The 22,579-nt window shown below is 37.0% G+C and overlaps 1 protein-coding gene and 1 pseudogene across 2 annotated transcripts; one reads left to right on the top strand and one right to left on the bottom strand.

Moving 5' to 3' along the window:
• Positions 1-208: 208 nt before the first annotated feature.
• Positions 209-2,954, bottom strand: LOC143581911 (ethylene-responsive transcription factor RAP2-2-like). The gene is made up of 3 exons (XM_077064590.1): positions 2,565-2,954; positions 507-1,249; positions 209-408 (listed from the first exon to the last, which is right to left on the bottom strand). The coding sequence occupies exons 1-2, from the start codon at positions 2,809-2,811 to the stop codon at positions 507-509; spliced, it is 990 nt and encodes a 329-aa protein (XP_076920705.1). The 5' UTR covers positions 2,812-2,954; the 3' UTR covers positions 209-408.
• Positions 2,955-12,257: 9,303 nt separating this feature from the next.
• Positions 12,258-13,733, top strand: LOC143581915 (1-phosphatidylinositol-3-phosphate 5-kinase FAB1B pseudogene; annotated as a pseudogene). Its single transcript, XR_013143897.1, has 3 exons — positions 12,258-12,385; positions 13,234-13,500; positions 13,584-13,733. The product of XR_013143897.1 is annotated as a 1-phosphatidylinositol-3-phosphate 5-kinase FAB1B pseudogene (transcript).
• Positions 13,734-22,579: the final 8,846 nt, after the last annotated feature.

Raw genomic sequence — 22,579 nt, 5'->3', positions numbered from 1 at the left:
AAGTAAAAATGATTTCAAAATTATAGTTTCATGATCCAAAAAGTATTTTTAAACACATATATAAGTTTCAAAACTCAAATTTTACAATTATCTATATTTTACCAAACTTTTGACTTTAGTCTAAACAAAGTTTTAACCACCCAAAGTTGAATTCAACTAGTTTTAACAGTTTGTTCAAACATGTATCATACAAGTCCATAAAGAGAGAAGATCACAAACAGAACCAGCCATTAGTTTTCAAAACATCATCATCCATACAGACATTAGATAACATAACTAACACATAATATAACATAAAAGTCTTACAAACTCAACACATTGATTGTTAAGCTATATACTCTGCATATAACCGAACGAAATCGACACGCCACGCTTATTCGTCTGCCCGACATCGCCAAACCAGCAAACCTGTAACCATAAACATAGATTAATATATGGAACACATTATGAACAATCTAATAATGGCATTTTTTTTCAAGAAAAAGATTATATAAATCTACAATTACTTAGAAAGATCCTTCCATGATTGCAGGAAGGTCACTAAAGCTCCAAAGATCAACCGCATTTCCACCATCTTGAGTAGGATCCGCGTTCAGAAACGCATCAACTGAAGAAGCATCCCAGTTTCCCTCAAAGTATGGCATCTGAAAGAGTGTTTCAGATTCAGAAACCATGTTTGCAGACTCGGGTTTCAGTTTCTTTGCAGGGTTGATATCATCCATGAAGCTGATATCATCACTCTCAGAGAAAACAGATGTGATTTCAGGAGTTGTGGAGCAATGATCTCCCCAACCGAAGTCAGAACAGCCAAACGAGTTGCTTCCTTGATCAGAGTTAAAATGAAGAGCACCAGACCCGTCCAATGGGCTAAACGGTTTGGCCAACATATTGTCAGCAGTTGCAGGAATGTTAACTTGAGGCTTTGGTTCATAGAACCCAAGTGAACTGTTACAGTCACTAGCAGTCCTTTTGTTCCCTTTTGGGTTAACCTTAGGGCGAGTTTGGTTCACAGGCACCTCATCAGGGAAGTTAACCTTAGCCTTATCGCCTCGGATCCTTCTAGCTTCAACATCATAAGCTCTAGCAGCTTCTTCAGCAGTGTTGAAAGTTCCAAGCCACACACGAACCCCTTTTCGCGGGTCACGGATCTCAGCAGCCCATTTGCCCCATGGGCGTTGACGGATTCCTCTGTACTGGTTTTTCCTTTTTCTTGAAGTCGATTTGTCATCAGACTTCACAGATTTGGAGCCTGAATCAAGTTTTAAAAAAAGGAGTTAATCATTTCATTTCATACAAAATAATCCAATAAAGAAAACTGAAAATCTTCACTCAACCAGATAGTTTAAAGATTACAACCGACACCAGAGGCAAATTTAACCTAACTTTTCTTTCTAACAGGCGATGCAAGAATCAAATAAGCTTCAATTCAGAGGGTTTCAGTTTCTAAAATAAGTAATTAAAAGAAAATTAAAAGGTGAAAAATAAACATAGATGTTCATAATCTTGTATGCTTAAAAAGTCTTAAAAGAGAGAAAAGGCAGGCTAGCAATCAAAAAGAAATCGTTTTGTCATCAGACTTCACTGATTTGGAACCTGAATCGGATAAAAAATGATTAACCTTTAGGTTTCATATGAAAATAAAAATCTTCACATACAGATAATTTATCGATTATAATCGATCCTGGAATCCGATAAATTACAAATCCAATAACTAAACCTAATTTTTCCTTCCAACAGGGATGCATGAATCAAATAACCTTCAAATTAAAGGGTTTCAGTTTCCAAAATAATTAATTAATAACTAAAAGATAAAAATAGATGTTCATGTATGCTTGAAAAAGCTTAAACTTAAATCTTCACTCAAACATATAGTTTAAAAACTATAACTAACACCGAAGGCAAGTGTATCAGATGATCCAAGAATCAAACAAACTTCAAATTAAAAGGTTTAATTTTCTAAAATAATTAATGAATTTAAAATCAAAAGATAAAAAAAAAAAGATGTTCATGAATGCTTGAAAAAAAAAGCTTAATCAAAATGTTTACAGGTGATGCAAGAATCAAATAAGCATCAAATTAAAGGCTTTCAGTTAATAATTAATTAATTAATAATCAAAAGATAAAAAAGTTAAAAATAGATGTTCATGTATGCTTTAATTAAAATCTTAAAAAGAGACAAAAAGCAGGTTAGCAATCAAAAAGATTCCGTGTTGAAATACAGTATCTTCCTCATGATCATCACCTAACACTTATTAATAATTTTTCTTAATAAACAATTAATAATAATAATAATAATAATAAATAAAAATAAATAAAATCCAATCAATTGAAACCCCTATTTCAACAAATCAAGAATATCAATTCAATCAAACAAATAATAACCAAAAACCCGAATTTTTTTAAATAAACAATTAATAATAACAAATAAAAATAAAATAATAAATAATAAATAAATAAAATTCCTAATTTAACAAATCAACAGCTTTAAACTCAATCAAACAAGGTTAACTAATAATAATATTAACAAACAAATAATAACCAAAACCCCTAAGTAAAACAATTACCACGAGCCGGTACAGAAGCAGAGACAGCACGTTGTTCTTGAGCATCAACTTCATCTTTAAAGCCTAAAAAATCAGCTTCAAACTCATCATCAAGATCCAAAACCTCAGATCGGATAGGCTTGGAGTAGCATTTGCTAGGGATGTTCAAAAAATCAGGTTTTCCGAGAAGGTCAGCGGCGGTCAAACGGCGAGTCTTGCTTGCGGCCGTAGGTCCTATGAGATCGGAGATGATCGCACCACCACACATAGCTCAAATTGGTTAATTGATTTCAGAAATTGATTGATTGATTGGTGTTCTAGGGTTTTGTAAAATAATTTGGGGGAAATTTATGAAATGAGAAAATTGTTATAGATTTGGTTTTGGCGTGTGTAACGGAAAGGGTGTGTGTTTTATATACCCGAGGAAGTACGGTGTAAGATGATGTTATTATTATTATTATTATTATTATTATTATTATTATTATTATTATTATTATTATTATTACTATTAGTATTAGTATTACTTTACTACCCTTGTTGGTAGTGTGTAATTACGTAATAGTAGTAGTTTTGTCTGTATTTATATATCCTGTAAATAAACCAAATGTTTGTGAACGGTTTAACGAAAGTTTGTTTATATTGATTTGTTTAATATACACGAATGAACATTAAAAAAAAAAATTTTTGTGTAATTAGATTAACGAATAGGGGTGTGAATGAGTCGAGTCGTTTGAAATCTACTTGAGCTTGGATATGCTCGAGCCCGAGTCTTTAAGAAAGCTTGTTTAGTTATTGTGTTAAGCTTGAGCCTTGTAAGAGAAACTTGTGTAGGTTCATCAAGCCTTTACGTGTCTTTTTAAGTTTTTTTGTCTCTCTTTTGAACTTTCATGTGTTAGTTTCATACTACATGGTTGAGTTTGAACCGAATTTTGGCTTGTTTAAAGTTGTTCTCAAAATAAAAAATAATTAGAAATATAAATTAACTAATAATAATAAATAATAAACAAGCCGAGCTTGAGCTGAGCCAGAGCTTGGAAACACAACTTATTAGTTAAGCTTGAACATTGCCGAGGCCGGGCTTGGATCTACAAACGAGCATGAACGTATGTTTTTGTCGTTCATTTATGTTCATGAACATCCAGTTACGTTTGCTCATTTGTGTTCTTTATTTACATTTATTCGTCTAAATTTTAATAGATATGCAAGTATTTATATTTATATAGATACAAAAGTGGGTCGTTTAAATAATATTTATATGTGTACGTGTATACGGTCAATTGTGTTCATTTGCATTCGTTCATATTTGTTTAAGTTTGTTTGTTCTTTCTCGTTTGTGTAATTGTGTTTGTTTACACTAGTAAATTGTTCGTTTAGGTTTCAAACGAATGAACATGAATGCATCCGTTTTCTTAATGAACAAACACGATATTTTGGTCTCGTTCATGCTCATGTTTGGTTAAAGTTAAATGAACGGACACGAACATGGCTTCGTTCGTGTTCGTTTACACGCCTACATCAGTCATCAACTTGTATAACTTGTTTTCGAAGGGCAAATCTGGTATACTTACAATCTACTTCGTTTATTAGTTTATCAATGACTATGGGACTTTATTAAATTAGTATCATACCATCATATACTTTGTACCGTACCCTTAAAATAAGGGTGTGACAAGTTAAAGGTATACGAAATTTGTAAAGCATGCCATATTTTAGTTGTGGCCTTTCATCTTGTCTTATCTTCTTTTTCTCTTTTTTTTAGAAAATAGTTACAACACGCAATATCTACCGTAACGGATGCATGTATGATGCAAAAAAGATACATGAGAGATGTTGTACTTGTATGAGTGATGCGTGATGGTGTGAGTATACATATTATTTTCTTGTGACGGAAAAAGGTAATCTAAAAATAAAATTAACGTAACAACTAACAAGATTTGTAGTTTTTATTAAATGAAAGAAGACAATTAGTTGTTCGAGTAATCGAGTATATATTAACTAAAAGTAAATTTATAATGTTATTTTGTTGTTATTTACTTTTTGAATTTTTTTGTTATGTAATAATTTGATAGTGAAAGATAAAAGAGTTTTATTGTAAATTGGTAGTAGTAATTTAACTTTTTTTTTCTTGTAATTGTTAATTTATCTTTCAAAACGATTGCAATGAAGTGACGGGTAAACATGCAACAAGCGACATCATAATTCCTTTTGGATATGTGTATATACATGTATCAAATAAAGAAATTACGAATAAAACACTATTATTTTTATTTAAAAGATATTATAGTTATTTTAATCCGTATCTTATACTTTGTTCGGTTCGTTCAGTATGTATCTCTTTTCTTGTATTCTTGGGCTTTTGCGACTTACAAATTATCCCTTGTTTCTTTTATAAAATTTGGCCTTCCGGAAAAAAAAACAAATTTAAAGAAGATGATATGTTTTCTTAGTCATGAAGGATGCAAGCAAATTTTTCTTAAAAAAATCTATAGTCATGTAAGCTTAAAAAATTACTATATTTTTCATGATACGTCATAATTCTCTTCTACAATAAGATACGTCATAATTGTCTTTTACAAGGAGTCACGTATTGTATCTTCATGATCTCAATCGTGTGTCCAACTTTGGGTTTTTCTGTCTTTGCAACTGCTAGGCTTACAATTTTCCGTATTTACAAACAAGGTTATGTTTACGGATGGTATAATTTATTGGGTGTGACGTTATAATGATAAGTTTGTTGGATAGCATGACGTGTGGAACTCGAAGCAAACTCTTGCTACTTAAAAATTAAAATCATAAAAAGAATATAAGATAATTTAGCTTAACATTTACCGTAAATTTTGTTCCCAGTTAAGAGCGTTATGAAACAATAAACCTTGTACTCATTTAACAAAGCATTGTATCTTGTGTATTGTTTCTTAACCCTCATATTCTTTTAAGAAAACATTGTATCTTGTATATTATCGTTAAATTATTTTCTTATTTATGTTTGATTCTGAACCAAGTTATGACTAAATCATGAGTATCTTGTTGTTTAAAATAAAATAAACTTATATTATATCATTTGTGAATCTTTGTTTACGTCTTGAATTCATCCATAATATATGATTTATTAATATGATATTGTAGCACTCTAAATAAAATAATAAGCCCTAGCTTAATGCCTTAACTACTTTTTTTAACCACTAATGGTCCTTACATATACTTTCACTCGTTAATACGTACATTTATCCTCATTTATCTTATTTTATTATCTATACTATATATACATGCAATATATATATAACTAAATATCTATATGTTTGGTATATTAAAGTCTTCTTTCAAATTCATTTTGTTAATAAAAAATGAGTGTTCGTGTGTTCTTTTGGTATATTTCACACATCTTATATATCAAACCATTTTTTTCTAAATCCAGTGGATGATATTTTCGATTTAATTCATGATCCTTAGACTCCATGTATTCTAGCTTGTATGGTTGATGAACGGTCTCGTCGTAACATCGACAACGGCCTTGATGTTTTTGTCTTTTGGGATGATTTTGGTTGTTTATCCACAGTTAGTTATTGGCATCGACTGTTGAGCATTTGTGGATCTTGATCTTATGCTTGATGTTGTGTTCATGAACTAACCTATATGTTGTACTTTTAGCATAATCGAAATACATACTATCTACTAGAAGTATATGCACCAACATGACTCACGCGTAAGTATATAAGGTTATTGTCGGTGGTTTTACATGATTGTATGTCGGTTCTTCTCTATTTGGTCAATGGTCTATAATTAGTTAGTTTAATTTTGTTTTTCCATTTTTTTATTTATCATTCTTGTTTAACCAATACAAATTTTCATTAATATTAAAAAAATACATGATGGATAATTATTAATTCTAGGCGAATTCATCTTCATTTGATGTGTTTGAATCATAATTAAAGGGCTTGTAGCCTAGTAGTATCAATGTGTGTAGAATACACATTATTGTTAAAGTTATTGAGAGTTTTACTCTCACGGTGAAAGTTAATGCAAATTTAGAAGTAGGTTACGAGGATGTGTGAATTAGTTGTTCGACATGAAAGTTAACGTGTTGAAGGTGAAACCAACTACACGAAGCCCTTTGTCAACTTTGCGCGATGAACAATTTGGCATGTGGTGTTACTTTCCTTATAAATTGAAGATTTATCGATAAAAGCTTACTATAATGAAAGTTACTAACATAATTGTGAAATATTTGTGAGTAAGGACCTTACTGCCCATAATTTCTAAATTTTTGATGCATTGTATATAAAGCAATGAGTATGATACCTCTTAAAATTTAAAAGGTCACTAACTCAAGCTTTATATATAGTATATATATACATTATAGAGTAATTACAAACTCCCTACCACTATAGTTTTCATTAAAAAACAGAAACTCTCTACCACTACACTATATTAAAAATGATAATAAAACACTTTGTTAATCAATAAAATCTAAATCAATACTCATTATTACTATCAAGTGTAAATTATTAAAGAAACCACAAAAATTAAGGAAAAGAACAAATTATGAATGACGTGACACCAAACCAGTTTTTCCCAAAATCAGTTTTGGTGACAAAAGTAAAACGACAAAAGAGGTTACCATCGTTGTGAGGGGCCCACCACTGCGAAGATAAGACAGGTGTTTGAATCATATCAATGACTTGGGTGGGTCATGGAATCAAATTCGGATACTATCCAGATTTTAGCCCGACCTGCTCAAGTTTGGATCAACCTTGCTCTTTTCAGGCCCAGGCCCAATTTATTTACCTTTTTTGTTCTTTTTTTATAAATATTTTGACATTGTTTCATTGTTTGTACTTTCTATATCTATATTTTGTAACTTTTAACTATTCTTTTTTCTTTTAATTTTTAAGTGATAAATTTGTACAAAGAAATACTATCATGAAAAATTCAACATATTTAAGGCATTTTTTATAAACGACTATATTACAGTTAATAGGGATTTAGCGTTGACCTCCAATTCTACATTTTAACCTCATTTTCACATCACGAAAGTGAGAATGGCCATATAAAAGTTTGCTACACATGTAAACTAAAATACGAAAAGTCCTTGATCTAATTTTTCTATATATTAGTCACTATACCTTTTTATGATACATTACTTGTAGTTGTGAAAAAAAGTATTTGAAACATGGACGTGAGGTCAAAGTTTGATGAAGAGACATTGAACTTTTTTGCAAAATAATTTGTTGATCATATTACAACCAATTTAGGAGCGAAGTCATTGTTTTAAAAAATAATTCACAAATAAATATATTGTAGATAAGTGTATGAACTTTAATACAACGAATGTGGTTGGTAGATATTTTCGTGTTTTTTTCACATGATATTTTTTTGTAAATTTTATACCTTAGAGAAAATCACGTTATTTCTCTCATATACTTCTTTTTATATTTATAATAATGAATAAACTCTTCAATATGAAACATGTACCACTATCCTTTAAATATAACACAAATGAAATTTACAATTGATTTGGCTAAATCAAATACTAGTGATGTCTAATTTTCTATTGGTTAATTCAAATGAGTTACCATCTTTTATGTTGGTCATAAGACAAATCAATAGGATGTGATATATTTTTTGCAACATGTATATTGCTCTCTAGTCATGTGACGTCATTGTTCGGCATTGGTATTCTTTAATTACCTTTGATTACGCTAAACTACTTTTATTAACACTTTAAATACAATTACTTTAATAATTATAAGATGAATTTCGAAACACAACTAGCTCAATCCCATGGTACCTCGTGCTCTCTATGGTAGTTTTGCAACTAGGGAGAAAAGGTTCGACCCAAAGCCAACTATAACGGCGATGTTGTCCGAGTCTTTCGACTGCAAATCCTCATTGTTAGTCTAGAAAAATATAATTATTTAAACAAACAATGAAAACTTTTCTATAATGTTTATCATTTTTTAGTTTAAACTAGTGACCACGATTTGTGTAAAGTGTTTTAAAATAACCATTTTTTAGAATGCTGTTAAATCAACAAAAGTTGGCCGTGTGCATATATAATATCATTTATAGGGGTTGGATATTTTGTTAGAGAATAGAGAGAGTGATATACGACAATAAAAAAAAGGTATGCATGCTAATGGCTACTTCGTTACGTAACTAATGATTCTTTATATGGCTCAAAATATATGTTATAATTAAAATTGCAATAAAACTCCATGTCACACTAATGGTCATGCACTCATGTGCTAAGTTAAAATATTACATTATAACTTTTTAGAATTTCCAAGTATACTTTAAAGTGATCATTTACCCATCACACTTTTATTCATAAAATAGACGAACACTTGTTTGCCAGTAAATTTATTTATTTATTTATTTTTTTGATCCAACTATAATATATAGAAACATAGATATTACATCAATATAGCAGTTAGGCGGGCAACAAGCTGCGCCGTCACCCCTTTCTGAATTGCAAACCCTAACTTGCTAAAGACATACCCCTGCCCCTTTGGAGTCGACACATTGCTATGCACAACCTGTTAGACCCTGGTTAGGAAACGGATAGCTTCCGGTGCCTAGGAGCCAAATGTATCAAAAGCCAGAGGGACAAAAACATGTTGGTTCTCTTCGCAGGCTTTAGCATGTTTCTCCACCTTCTTTAGATGTTTACTAAAAAGAAAATAAGTAAAATAAAATAATAAACAACACACCGTTCCACTGCTGTGTGTCTTCAATAAGTTCAATTTCAATGATTCTAATGTGACACATTTGCTAAACGAATATCGATTGATTTGTTAAAGTACCAAGGGATTTACAAGTTGAAATGCCAAAAAGAATATTTAAAATACAAAAGGATTTTACTTTGAATGCAATCAATTTGACGGAAGAGATTCTATCAAGTTCATTAAGCTGATGACGTCATTCCACCTTGTGTGCAATGAATCAGTTAGTTGGATGACGTTTCACAACACATGCACTTGTGGTGTTTCTTAAAATCCTAACACATTTGGCTTGCAATCAATGAATCAGTTAGCTGAGTAACGTTTCACAACACATGCACCTTAGAGAATTTTCTAAAGATCCTAACATGTTGTATCTGTCAGCTGAATTCACAAAGTTTTTGAAAACTTTAAATTTGTTATTTCGGGTCACGTGTATGACGTAAAACACTTGATGACTTCATACCAATCTGGATATACCATGGTAGATTGGATTTCTGTCTCATTTATTGATTTAGCTTTTGTATAAATACATTGCCATGAATTCTGACCATTTGGTGTTTTATATTCCGGATTGAGACGTCTAATAATTAACATGGTGACAAAATTGTTAAACGTCCATTTTAAAAATGAAAAGCGTGATCGATAAGTAAATAATTTGTATTATACATGCCTAAAAAGTTAGAACAAAAAGGAAAGGCATCAATGTATTTTGCTTGTATTATATTGTATTTTAGTGATGCCAATTATTAAAAAGATTTTGGTGGTTTGCATAAAATTAAAAAACACATTCTAAGATTGTGGTATTTTCCACCGTCCATATATATACTCCACTAAATAATTCACAACTTGTATTTTGATTTAATTCCAAGTTTATACATTAAAAAATCGTACCACAATTTTAACTTTAAAAATAATGCTATAAATAATAGATATAATAATAATGAAAAAAATATATAACACAACTCACTTAAACGGCTCAAGTAAGGTTTTTAAGGGCATCAGACTGGTTTATGAAAAAAAAAAGTTACATACATCTCACTACACCATTGCCACGTAAAATAAAAAATCTCACCAAATAAGTGTGTAATAGTTTTACATATTCACTTACATAAAATAATACGTAAATGTTTTAAAAATAAATAAATGAATAAAATAGGTGATAGTGATTGGTTGAAAAAGAAGAGGTTCACCCACTTTATTAACAAACGTCGTCGTTACAAAGAAGCTCCAAGAGGTAACGTCCCATTCCCAAATACCAAAACCTCCAAGATATTGTATGACTTCATGAATCATGAAAAAAACGCCCCTTTACGTTTGCTCAACCTATGTATTTTCATAATATATTATTAGAGCATGTTATTAACATTTTATTTACATGAAACACCTCCAAAATTGTTATATTTTCCACCCATAAATAACAATCCGCCAAATAAAACTAAAATTTGTATTTATACATTACAAAAATCATACCAAATAAATAAATATTAAATAGTAATATTATAAATAAAAAAACATAACTTACACAAAGGTCCGTAACATATATATTTTTATAATAATAATAATAATAAAACGAGAGATTACAGACAAGCTTATAGAAAATGAACAGATTATTATTATTATTAACCATCGTCACCATGACGTCCGTTGCCGGGAATGGAACTTGATTATCATAAACTCATCGGCATAAAACGGTTTCCGTTAAGGCGGAGATAACAATAACAATAACAATAATAATAATATTAATAATAATATCAGCAATAATGTCACCATCTACGCATTATTTACGGTTGAAGATTGCCGGAAGTTAATTAAATTGCTGCAAATCGTTAACGGTACACGCTGTCACCACGCTTTCTCTTTCATAATCATTTGTTAGTTTTTATTTAAATTTAATATAATTTAATTAGCTGATTCATTGTAGGTCCGTTGTCGATGCATGTGATTTGTTTATTTTATATTATTTGTTGAATTCTTAACCTAATTGATTGGTTTATTGGATCTGATTGATTGATTCTGCAATAGAGTTAGGGTTTCATATACACAAGTTGAATTGAATTGAATTGATTGAGGCCTGTAAGTGATATGAAGTGTTATGTAGTGTGAATAAATGAGACTTTGTAATGTATGATATGTTTTATTATTATTATTATTATTATTTATTTATTTTATTTTATATGCTTGTTCAAACAGTTTTTAAACTAATTGATTGCGCCGCATAGGTTTATTTCAATGTCTCGAAATCTGTGGAATCGGATTGTTTGATTCTGCAATGAAGTTAGGGTTTCTTATGCATAAGTTGAATTGATTTGAGTTCTGTAAAATATTGAATGTTATGTGGAACTGGATGTGAAGAAACGAGATTTTGCAATGTGTGATTTGCTTTATTATTATATTATTGTTATTGTTGTTATTATTATTTTATGTGTTTGTTCATACAAATCTTAAGCTAATTGATTGCGCTACATAGGTTTCTTCGCTGGAAACCTGTGGTCTCGGATTGCTTTATTTAGCAATAGAGTTAGGGTTTCATATACACAAGTTGAAATGATTTGAGTTCTGTAAGTGATAGCTTGATTGAGTGTTATGTGGATGTGAACTAATGAGAATTTGTAATGTGTGATTTGTTTTATTATTATTATTTTATATGGTTGTTGATACAACACTTAACCTAAATGATCGCGCTGTATAGGTTTATTTCAGTTTCTGGAAATCTCTGGTATCGGATTGTTTGATTCTGAAATAGCGTTAGGGTTTCATATACCCAAGTTGAATTGATTTGAGTTCTTTAAGTGATACTGAGTTACATGGATGTGAACAAATGAAATTTGTAACGTGTGATTTGTTCCTTTTATAGTATTGTTTTATATGCTTGTTCTATAATATGTTACCTAATTGTTGATTTCTTACCTAAATGATTGTGCCGCATAGGATTTTTCGATTTCTGGAAATCTGTGGTCTCGGAAGGGTTTCATACACACAAGTTGAGTCATTATCAAACAGGTCACAAAAACCGAGCTTGAGTCGTTTCTTAAATTTGCTCCAGCTTATTTTAAGTATTTATCTGAATCCATTGGTACCGGGAGTCCTACATGTCTGGCAAAGATTTTGGGAATTTATCAGGTACCTTTTCATTTATCTTTCTTAAAAAAATAAAGATTAAGATTTCACCTCTTATACTATAAATAATATGCGCCTTTAATCCCATTTAACTTTATAATACCTTTGTTTTTCTCCAATAACTTGGGGGTTTGTTAACTTAAAAAGAAACTAAATACGCTGTTGTGTTTAATTTTTTGTTTCTCAACATTTTGATATAAGTTTTATTGAAAACGAAGTATATGCGAAATAAAGTATCTTTTGTATTATAAGCTATACCAAGTGCTGGCACCATACCAGTATTGTGACGAACCGAACCGATACTGACCAAACAACACTGGTACCGGTTTAACCCGAAACCCGAACAAACCAATATTGTGACGAATCGAACCGAACCGACCCGTTTAACCTGAACAAACCGAACTTATTTGGGTCTATTCTTGGGTCAATTTGTTTTGAGCTCAAACCCTAAAAACCCGACCCGAAACCCGAAGAAATAACCCAAAGAACACCCCTAACGTGTGACAACTTTTGTGTAATTAACCATTGTAAACCAGCTTTTTTATTTTGTAATATAGATAACTTTTTACTGAACCGAGCCGATACCGCCCAAACAACATTGGTATCGCCGTATCGGTACCGCTATTCATTTTTATGGATTTTGGTCGATACGAGCCGGTTTCAGTATTTGTTTTACTGCCGATATCGAAGCTGTACCTTACCGCAACGTTACTTTGTAACTCACAGCTTTATGATTCTAACTTTTATTCCTAGGCCTGACAGGCTGATACTATTGTAAACATTAATTTATTTTTATGCATTACCGATATAATTATTTATTTTTTATAATTATATTCTTGTTTGTTTTGAAGGTTGTGACTAAGCATATGAAAGGCGGGAAAGAAACGAAAATGGACGTTCTGATTATGGAGAATCTTTTGTTTGGAAGGAATCTTTCTCGGCTTTATGATCTTAAAGGATCTTCAAGATCCCGATACAATGCTGATTCTAGTGGAACAAACAAGGTTTTATTAGATCAAAATTTAATCGAAGCCATGCCAACGTCTCCTATTTTTGTTGGTAATAAGGCAAAACGGTTGTTGGAACGAGCTGTCTGGAATGATACTGCTTTTCTTGCAGTAAGTTTTTCATTTTATTTATTAAAAAAAAAGTAATAAAAACTTATCTATCTGTTGTTGAATTCAATCATTTACGGGTGCAGTCGGTTGATGTAATGGATTATTCTTTACTGGTCGGGGTGGATGAAAACAAACACGAACTTGTACTCGGGATCATCGATTTCATGAGACAATACACATGGGACAAACATTTGGAAACATGGGTGAAAGCTTCGGGTATAAGTCTAGAATGAAACACATAAAAGTAATTGATGTGACGTTGAATATGTTTAAGCTCGACTCGGTTTGATGTTTATATTTATAGCTTTTTCGAGTCAATTTGCGAGTCTGAAATATATACCAACATAACCTTTTATGCATGCCAATGACAAAATATCGTATTACTTGCGAGTCTAATCAAGATCAGTGTATAAAGTTTGGACGTGAGCTCGTTTATTTTTATGAATACAATTCAGGACTGGGTTTGTCAAAGTTTGACCTTTTCAAGATTTAACAAGTAGTTCAAGAGCGACTTGACTCATTAGTCGTGAAAATTTGATTATTTTTTTAAAATCACAATATTATATGTATAATTGGTTGAATAAAACTACTGATTTTGATTCAAACCGAAAACTCGATTTCATGATTCAATACACAATACCAAACATCCTGAATTCATTTTATTTCATTATTCACACACACAAGTATACATATAATTCCTTTAGATCTGCATAAGAATATATATAATTTACATGGATGTTTAGTTGTTTACTCATCTCAAATCAATTATTCAACGGCTAAGATGGATTCTCCCTCCATCTCTACATATAGCCATGTATAGATGAGTTAGGACTAGTGTGCTTGGTAACCACAGGTTAGTTGAATTTACCACCGTCTGTAACTTGAAGCAAACTCCTTTTAAGAAGCTTAACAATATCTTGTTTTCCTCTGTAAATTTCAATACAAATCATTTTTTTCCAATAAAAAGAGACATTTTTAAAGACAATTTACCTCGGATAACACGAAAATATCGAAGAACCTTGATGCAAGCGAGGCCCTTCATCAAATCCTTCACATGTTATCTCTCCATTCTCATCCAAATAACACACTATGCCTCTAGTTTTGTCTTCAAAAACCTTTTTAATATGATCATATGATATATTTTATTAAATTAAGATAGATCAAAGTAAAACAATAAACAAAATTATAGGAAAAAAAAAAGGTTACCTTTTGGATGTTGATGGATGATCCAACACTAATGAGAGATGAAGTTGTGTTTGATGAGTTTTTATTTGCAAGCATTAATACAGATTTGGATGTTTTCTTGATGGGATTATGGTTTGGATGAATGAACAAGGATGAAGTGATCATGTTTGCAGCCATTTGATGATTATGCAAATTATTGGAAAGAAAGAGAGTGTTGAGGAGACAAAAGGAGAGCATGCGTTGTTGTTGTTGTAGTACATATTGCAGAGAAAGTATTTTAATTGACTTGTATTATTGTTTCTAAAATAAATATATATACATTGTATTATATGTTTTGTTGATGTTAATTATTTTATGAATCATGATCATGGATCTGAGAACCAATATTATGTTGACTTCATACATTATATATATCTTTGATCATTTAATAATAACCAATACTATCTGGAGAATCCGTAAGTGGGAAACAGCTCTCCAACCCCCAGGTTACCAGTAATCTGTCGGGGTTCGACTGGTGTTTCTTCATTGGCGTCATCCGTGCATAAAGCTAGAACTTCATTTTTCTCCAGTTTTTTCAAACTTCTAGAAAGATGGTTAAAGAAACTCCGGTAACCACAACCCCAGCTACTGGAGGGAATACCGGCAACACAGTTTTTACAAACACTACCCCGGTTACCCAAGCCGGGGCAAGTGAAGTAAATTTTACGAACACTACCCCAGTTACCCAAGCTGGGGCAAGTGCAGTAAATAATCGCCCACTGGGATTCACCGATACCCAGTTTAAAAAACGAACAAGACTCCCCCGCCAAACTCTCGATGAAGTAAAGGCATGGGCGGAGGCACGACAAAAGGAATTCCAAGCTGAGTTGGACGAACGCTTGCGTTCCGTCCAACAAGCCGACGAATTCGAAGAATACTTGGACAATGACTCGGAGGAATCCGACTCCGACGCGAACCCTCGCCATAGGGCAAAAGGGAAGCGTAAGGAAACGGACTCCCAACCGAGAAGGCATTTTGGACAAACCTTCAAACCAAAAAGCACAGGTGGAAGTTCACGAGACTTCTCCAAAACGTACAGACCGAACGTTGCAAATGCGGGAACGTCCAAATTTGCAAGGGACATTGCGGAAGCAATTGCCCCAAAAAGTGCCAAACAAATGCCCAACATAGGCACTTATGATGGTATGTCCGACCCAGACGACCATTTGAACAGGTTCATAGCAGGGGCAACCGTCAGCAACTGGACGGAACCCACGTGGTGTTACATGTTTCAAATGACGCTGGTGGGGGCTGCTAGGGTTTGGTTTGATCGTTTACCGGTTAACCACATTTACGACTGGGCAGACTTCCAGCAGAAGTTTAGCCAACACTTCAGCCAGCAGCGAAAGTATACCGAGGAGCAATGGACAATCCTCAAATGCATACGGGAAGAAGATGAATCTCTGCCAAACTTCATCACTCGCTTCAACTCAAAGAAGTTAAGTTTGGGCAATATCAGCGAAGATCTTGTTCGCGCAGCCTTCATCCAGGGCGCGCAGGACCCAGAGCTTATCCGCACCCTAACGGGTAAAGATGGAATGCCATCCACATGGGATGGCATCATGACAGCAGCTAAACGCTATGCGGAAACGGAGAAGCAACTGGGTAGAGACCTTCCGCAGAGCACAAACCTTTACACCCAGAGGACGAGAGAGGACAACGTCCTCACCGCCCGATTGAACAAAAAACGGAAGCAAGGCATTTGGCAGTCAAGGGTAAACTTTGACACCTCATCCGGCTTACAGCACCGATTGGGTGAAAGGGATAATGTAAAGCTGCACCGGAACTCCAGATGGACGCCACTTACCAAAAGCGTCACTGACATATTTGCTACTGAAGAGCTCCCATGGCCAAAGCCTCCAGTAATCCGACATCGTCACGATGCTGATCGGAGCAAGTACTGTGACTATCACAGAACAAAAGGCCACAACACTGAAGAATGCATAGACGTAAAAGACATGGTCGAAACATTCGTCAGAGATGGGACGCTCGCACACCTCGTGGCGAAATAAAAGCTAAGCAGGCAGGTGCGTGTGGAACCATGGCTGGGGTAAACATGAATAAAAAATCAGCTTCAATATGGAGACTACATGCTGCGTAAAGAACGAGATCCCGAAACAGGTGCGTGTCGGCTCGATGGCACTCCTGTCCCAACATGGAAGGGAGTTCAATTACACAGTTTGCATGTAATCAATTCCAATTTGTACAGAAAAGGCCAAGAGCCACTTCTAATGGAAATGATTCTCTTTCAAACGTCGAAGCTGATGATTTACATTTATACTTTTGTACACACTAATATGCCGGTTTTCACCGCATAATTACAAAAAACGTCATTGCATGGGAAGGCGGTCCTACCCGCACGAACCCAAAAAGCATGATAAACCTTCACGCAGGTCAGTTGAAGGAGAAAAAAGTTACCATATGAAAGTGCTGGTCTATCCGCATGAATCATTCGAGGGAACTGCACCAACCTATCAACAACCGCGCGTGGGACAGTTCAAAATTCTTAAGAGGAAAAGGTAAACCTATAGGCAGGTCAGATATGGGTAAAGTTATGCCATCCTACTAAGTGCAAGTGACGGGTCTACCCGCACAATCACGAAAGAGGAAGCAAAACTTCACACCTATTATCAGCCACGTTCAAAGGTTAACTTATCCTCAACAGGCAAACCTTCACGCAGGTCAGTTGAAGGAGTTCAATTATTCCATTAAATGAAAGTGCCGGTCTATCCGCACGAATCATGAAAGGAAGATGAACACTAACCTATCAACAACCGCGCGTCGAACGGTTAAAACTATCCAACACTGGTGACGGCATTCACATTACGTGAAGTCGTTGCATGGGAAGGCGGTCTTACCCGCACGAACCCAATAACGTGGCAAACCTTCACGCAGGTCAGTTGAAGGAGAAGAGTTCAATTATTCCATTAAATGAAAGTGCCGGTCTATCCGCACGAATCATGAAAGGAAGATGAACACTAACCTATCGACAGCCGCGCGTCGAACGGTTCAAAACAAAATTCTTAAAAAGGTAAGAAAAACCTACACGCAGGTCAGGTATGGGTAAAAGTTTTGCCATCCTACCAAGTGCAAGTGACGGTTCTACCCGCGCTATAACGTGGCAAACCTTCACGCAGGTCAGTTGAAGGAGAAGAGTTCAATTATTCCATTAAATGAAAGTGCCGGTCTATCCGCACGAATCATGAAAGGAAGATGAACACTAACCTATCGACAGCCGCGCGTCGAACGGTTCAAAACAAAATTCTTAAAAAGGTAAGAAAAACCTACACGCAGGTCAGGTATGGGTAAAAGTTTTGCCATCCTACCAAGTGCAAGTGACGGTTCTACCCGCGCTATCACGAAAGAGGAAGCAAAACTTCACACCTATTATCAACCACGTTCAAAGGTTAACTTATCCTCAAAAAGTAAGAAAAACCTACACGCAGGTTAGATAAAAGTTAAAGTTTAGCCATCCTACCAAGTGCAAGTGACGGTTCTACCCGTACAATCACGAAGGAGGAAGCGAAACTTTAACCCACTATCAACCACGTTCAAAGGTTCTTATTCTAAACACTTGGAAAATTGCTATTTTAAACTAAGTATGCAAGTCATAAGTTTATAAAGCAAAGAATCCAATGAAAGGAATAACAATCGTATATTTCAATGATATATTACAACAGTGGCCGGGTAACTACCCGCCTAAAAGAAATCTATACAAAGCTAAGTCTATCCTAGCAGTGGGAAGGGATCTTCAGGATCAGGCTTCAGGGCCACCTCCGCTTGGACCAGCACCGTCAGAGCGCGGCTGCCCAAGGAAAGCCTTAAGGATGTTTAGCCCATCATCAGCAGCAGCTACTTCGTCCACCTTCTCCACCACTGGATGCGGGAAGGCGGCGTATTGGTTCAATGCTTGGTCATAAATGGCTTCAGTATCCACATTGAACAAAGGGAAGTTGGAAGGCGGGACGCCTTTCTCAACAAACCCTAGACCAAGAATGAAGCCGGCCTTTTCCCCATCATCATGAGAAGCGTTGAGGGCTGCGGTCATAGCATCATCGTAAGAGGTCTCTGAAAAGACCCGACGCACAACCTACAAAGAAAACAAGTATTAGAACCTTTTCTTACAAAAGAAATGCGTGAAGATAAATCTAAACATACCTGAGGCAACGCTTCTCGAAGAAGCCATCGGAGGGCAGCTTGAGCTTCGGTATGGGCGCGTTCGGCTTCGCTCTTGTTAAGGTTGGCAAGTAAAACTTCCTTAGCGGCAGCCTCTTCGACGCCCTTAAGCTTCCGCTGGGTCTGGTCAAGCACCCCCCTTTGGTCCAGGATTTCCTGGAGTTTCTTGGCATCTTCCATTGCCAAGGCATCATGAGCGCGTTGGAGAGCCTCTAATTTGGCCTTGAGCTCCTCATTCTCCACACGCAAAGGCTCAGCAACGGCTTCAGCCTTGGCAGCCCTCTCGGTTGCGTTTCGCGCAGTCTCCCTGGCCAACCGAAGCTGTTCATTCACAGCTTGGGCAGCCTTGGAGCGGGCCTCGAGTCGCGCCTGAACTTCAACCTCGAGGGCCTTGAAGGCCTTCTCCTTGTCGGCGGCAGCTGCCGCCAGCTGTTGGTTCTCCTCCCGAAGAGCACGCGCCTCAGATATGTCCTTGGCGTGAGCTGCTTTCAACTTGTCGTTTTCACGACAAAGCAGCTCGACGCGCGGCTGCATCCGGGCCTGGAGAACCCGAAGCTCATTAGTTAGCCTACCCTCCTGGTAGCTAACCATGGCTTCCTCCAACGCGCCCGGAGGAGCAGCGTGGCGAGCCCAGTCCACGCACTCCACGGGTGTGCGAAGGGTTGTTCCTCGGCGTATGTTCCATCTTGGAACATACACTTCATTGGAATCCGACACTGCAAAAGAAACAAAGGCAGTTAGGAAAAGATGATAAAAATATACAAAGGAAAAAGAACCCTACGTACCTGTAGGGTCAATAACAGGCCGATAGCCGCCAAACCCATCACCTGAACCTAAAGGAAATCCATCCAACAGGTCAGGTAGACGGGAAGGTGGCATAGATCGGCGGGAAGCCCGGCGCGTACCTGATGGTCCGGCCATCGGTGCCGGTGGCGCAGGTATAGTGGCAGCCGCTGTGGTAGCCATTGTTGGCGCCACCTCCTCAGCAACAGTAACCGCCGGCTCCGTGAAAGATGCTGTAAAAATTGCACTCACGGCCGGCGGAGACAACTTCTCAGCTGGAACAGCCTCAGGAAGGCTGGAACCAGCGGAAGCAGGCACAGACGCCTGGGTCGACGCCTCGGGAAGGCTGACCGAGCCTTCCCTCATTGGCGGGGGAATACTTGCTCCAACTCCACCCTGGAATGCGTCAACATCCACACCTGCACAAGCAAAAGTGTTAGAAAAATTTATTTGAAACAACAAATCTAGACAAGAATTATGGGGGCACTTACGGGGTTTCTTGAGCTTGAACGTACGGACGAGCGGGGGCGAACCCGATGGAGCCGGCCTCTTGACACCGGTAACCGTCGTCGTCGCTGCCTCCCCGGAGGTAACAGCTACAGCCTCCGGAGCGGTGGTCTCCTCACCACCGGGCTCCCCCGCCACCTCTGCACTATCTGACTCCGAGTCAGATAGGACTACCGGGTCGGCCGTAGAGGCCACCTTCTCCTTGCCTTTCCCGACGGCAGCCTTTTTCTTCCGCACCAGTGGAGGACCTTCTGCGGATTCCTCAGAAGAAGAAATGTCAACTCCAGCAGCAGGCACAGCATTGAGAGGTTCAGGGTAGAAGATAGGCTTACCTGGCCGTCGGTGGCTCAGGATCTCTTGGCCTGGCGGGTAAACCTCCACGAACCGACCCGCGGTCTGCTCTAAGATGGGCAACTCGTTCTCGTCCAGAGCACGAGTACCCATCCGCGCGGGACCATCTTCCTCCCGCGGGTTCAGGAGCGACTGAAGATCGTTCCCCTCTGAAATCAACAAGAAAGTTAGAAAAAATCGAAGTCAGCAAAATGAAACAAGACGTACCATAAGGGACAGAGTTCGAACCATATTCAAGAACGATCGGAACCTTATCCGCATTCGCCGCCTTCCACACCCGGCTCATCCCCAGCATCACCATCGCCGACTCCGGAAAACGGAAAACCGGGGACTGGACCCGGGATATCTTCGAGAACCATTCCGCCTCCTCGTAGTTGAGGGCGGGAAGGTTCGGAAGCGCCTGGCCATTCTTGAACTTCATGGCGATGGGGATGGCGCGAGCGGATATGAAGAAGAACTCTCTTCTCCATGAGCGAAGACTCCGCTCGGTGGTACAAATCTTTAAACCCTTGATACGGGTTGTAAGAGTATACCACCCCTGGATGCACCTCCAAGTGTAGAAGGTCATCAGACGGTCAACGAGGGGCTCAAGGCCCAGTATCCGGCACACCCACTCAAAGTGCCGGACCTTGGCAATGGCCATGGGGTGCACCTCTGTCAGGTGCACACCGTGCCTCTCCAGAACACGGTACACAAACTTTGTCAACGGAAACCTAAGGTTTCCGTAGACAAAGAATGCAGCATAAACCCCGATCTTGCCACTAGGGGCATCGTACACAGTATGGTGGGGTTCAGGAAACTCAGGCTCGAGAGACTCGAGCATGAACTTCCTGACGATATACTGGTACAGATCGACAGGAAGAGAGCACTGGCATTCGCCAGCAGTCTTCTGGTCATCAGCATCATGAGAAGGCATGGTGGAAGAAAGATGAAAAGAGATTTCAGGGTAATGCTTTACTGAACAGAAAAATTCGCCGGAAATTACTTGAGAAGAAGAGATGAAAGTGAAAAGTGTGAATTGCAAATAACCCTCTCCCCCTTTATATACTAATCGCAATTAATGCGGTGAATTTAATACGAAGGAGAGAGAATTCGAAGGTGCAATGAAACTATGACACGTGGCAAAAAGCAGACTGGCAACAGCTGTTGACAGGACGTGTGCCAGTAATGTCGCGGCCACGCGCCCGAAAAATCGCGCCCACGCGCCTGAAAAAGCGTCTGGAATGACCATATAATGTCACGTCACCATAACTTCCTGCACGTCCTGACACAGTCAGAAGAAACCGTCGCGCGACGTTTCAGAGGTTTGGACTGTTCCTATCTTTCCACCAACCTTTCGAATTTCAAAATTCAAAATTTAAAAAGAAGCGGGAAAATACCCCCTTACCTTGGCGAACAAGTAACCATAAGACGGATGCGGGTACAGTGTTAAGGCAAAACCCTTCACATACCTAGCACCCGCAGGGAATTGAAGCCAAGAAAACCTTGGCGAACAAGTAACCATAAGACGGATGCGGGTACAGTGTTAAGGCAAAACCCTTCACATACCTAGCACCCGCAGGGAATTGAAGCCAAGAAAACCTTGGCGAACAAGTAACCATAAGACGGATGCGGGTACAGTGTTAAGGCAAAACCCTTCACATACCTAGCACCCGCAGGGAATTGAAGCCAAGTACCTCGGCAACCAAGTAACTATAAGACAGGTGCGGGTACAGTGTAAAGGCAAAACCCTTCACATACCTAGCACCCGCAGGGAATTGACGCCAGGAATACCTTGGAAGTAAAGTAACCGTAAGACGAGCGCAGGTACAGTGTTAAGGCAAAACCCTTCACATACCTAGCGCTCCGCTGGGAATTGAAACCAAGAAGGATCTTCTGGGCAATGCTTGCGGAAAAGGAAATAACATCCCCGCATAGCGGGAACGTCGAGAACTACGTTGTTTGAAGCTCCAGGATGGAATTGGTGGTTTTAACATAATTGATCACTATGTTCAAAACTACCAAAACCTCATGGAGAATCCACACAACTGGGACTCAA

The sequence above is a fragment of the Bidens hawaiensis genome, unplaced genomic scaffold (genome assembly GCF_021521415.1).
Source record: "Bidens hawaiensis isolate Kalapana, Puna unplaced genomic scaffold, B.hawaiensis_p1.1 tig00031239_1, whole genome shotgun sequence".
Taxonomy (NCBI): domain Eukaryota; kingdom Viridiplantae; phylum Streptophyta; class Magnoliopsida; order Asterales; family Asteraceae; genus Bidens; species Bidens hawaiensis.
The sequence above is the reverse complement of the archived record's forward strand: the minus strand, read 5'-3'. Positions and strand labels throughout refer to the sequence as shown.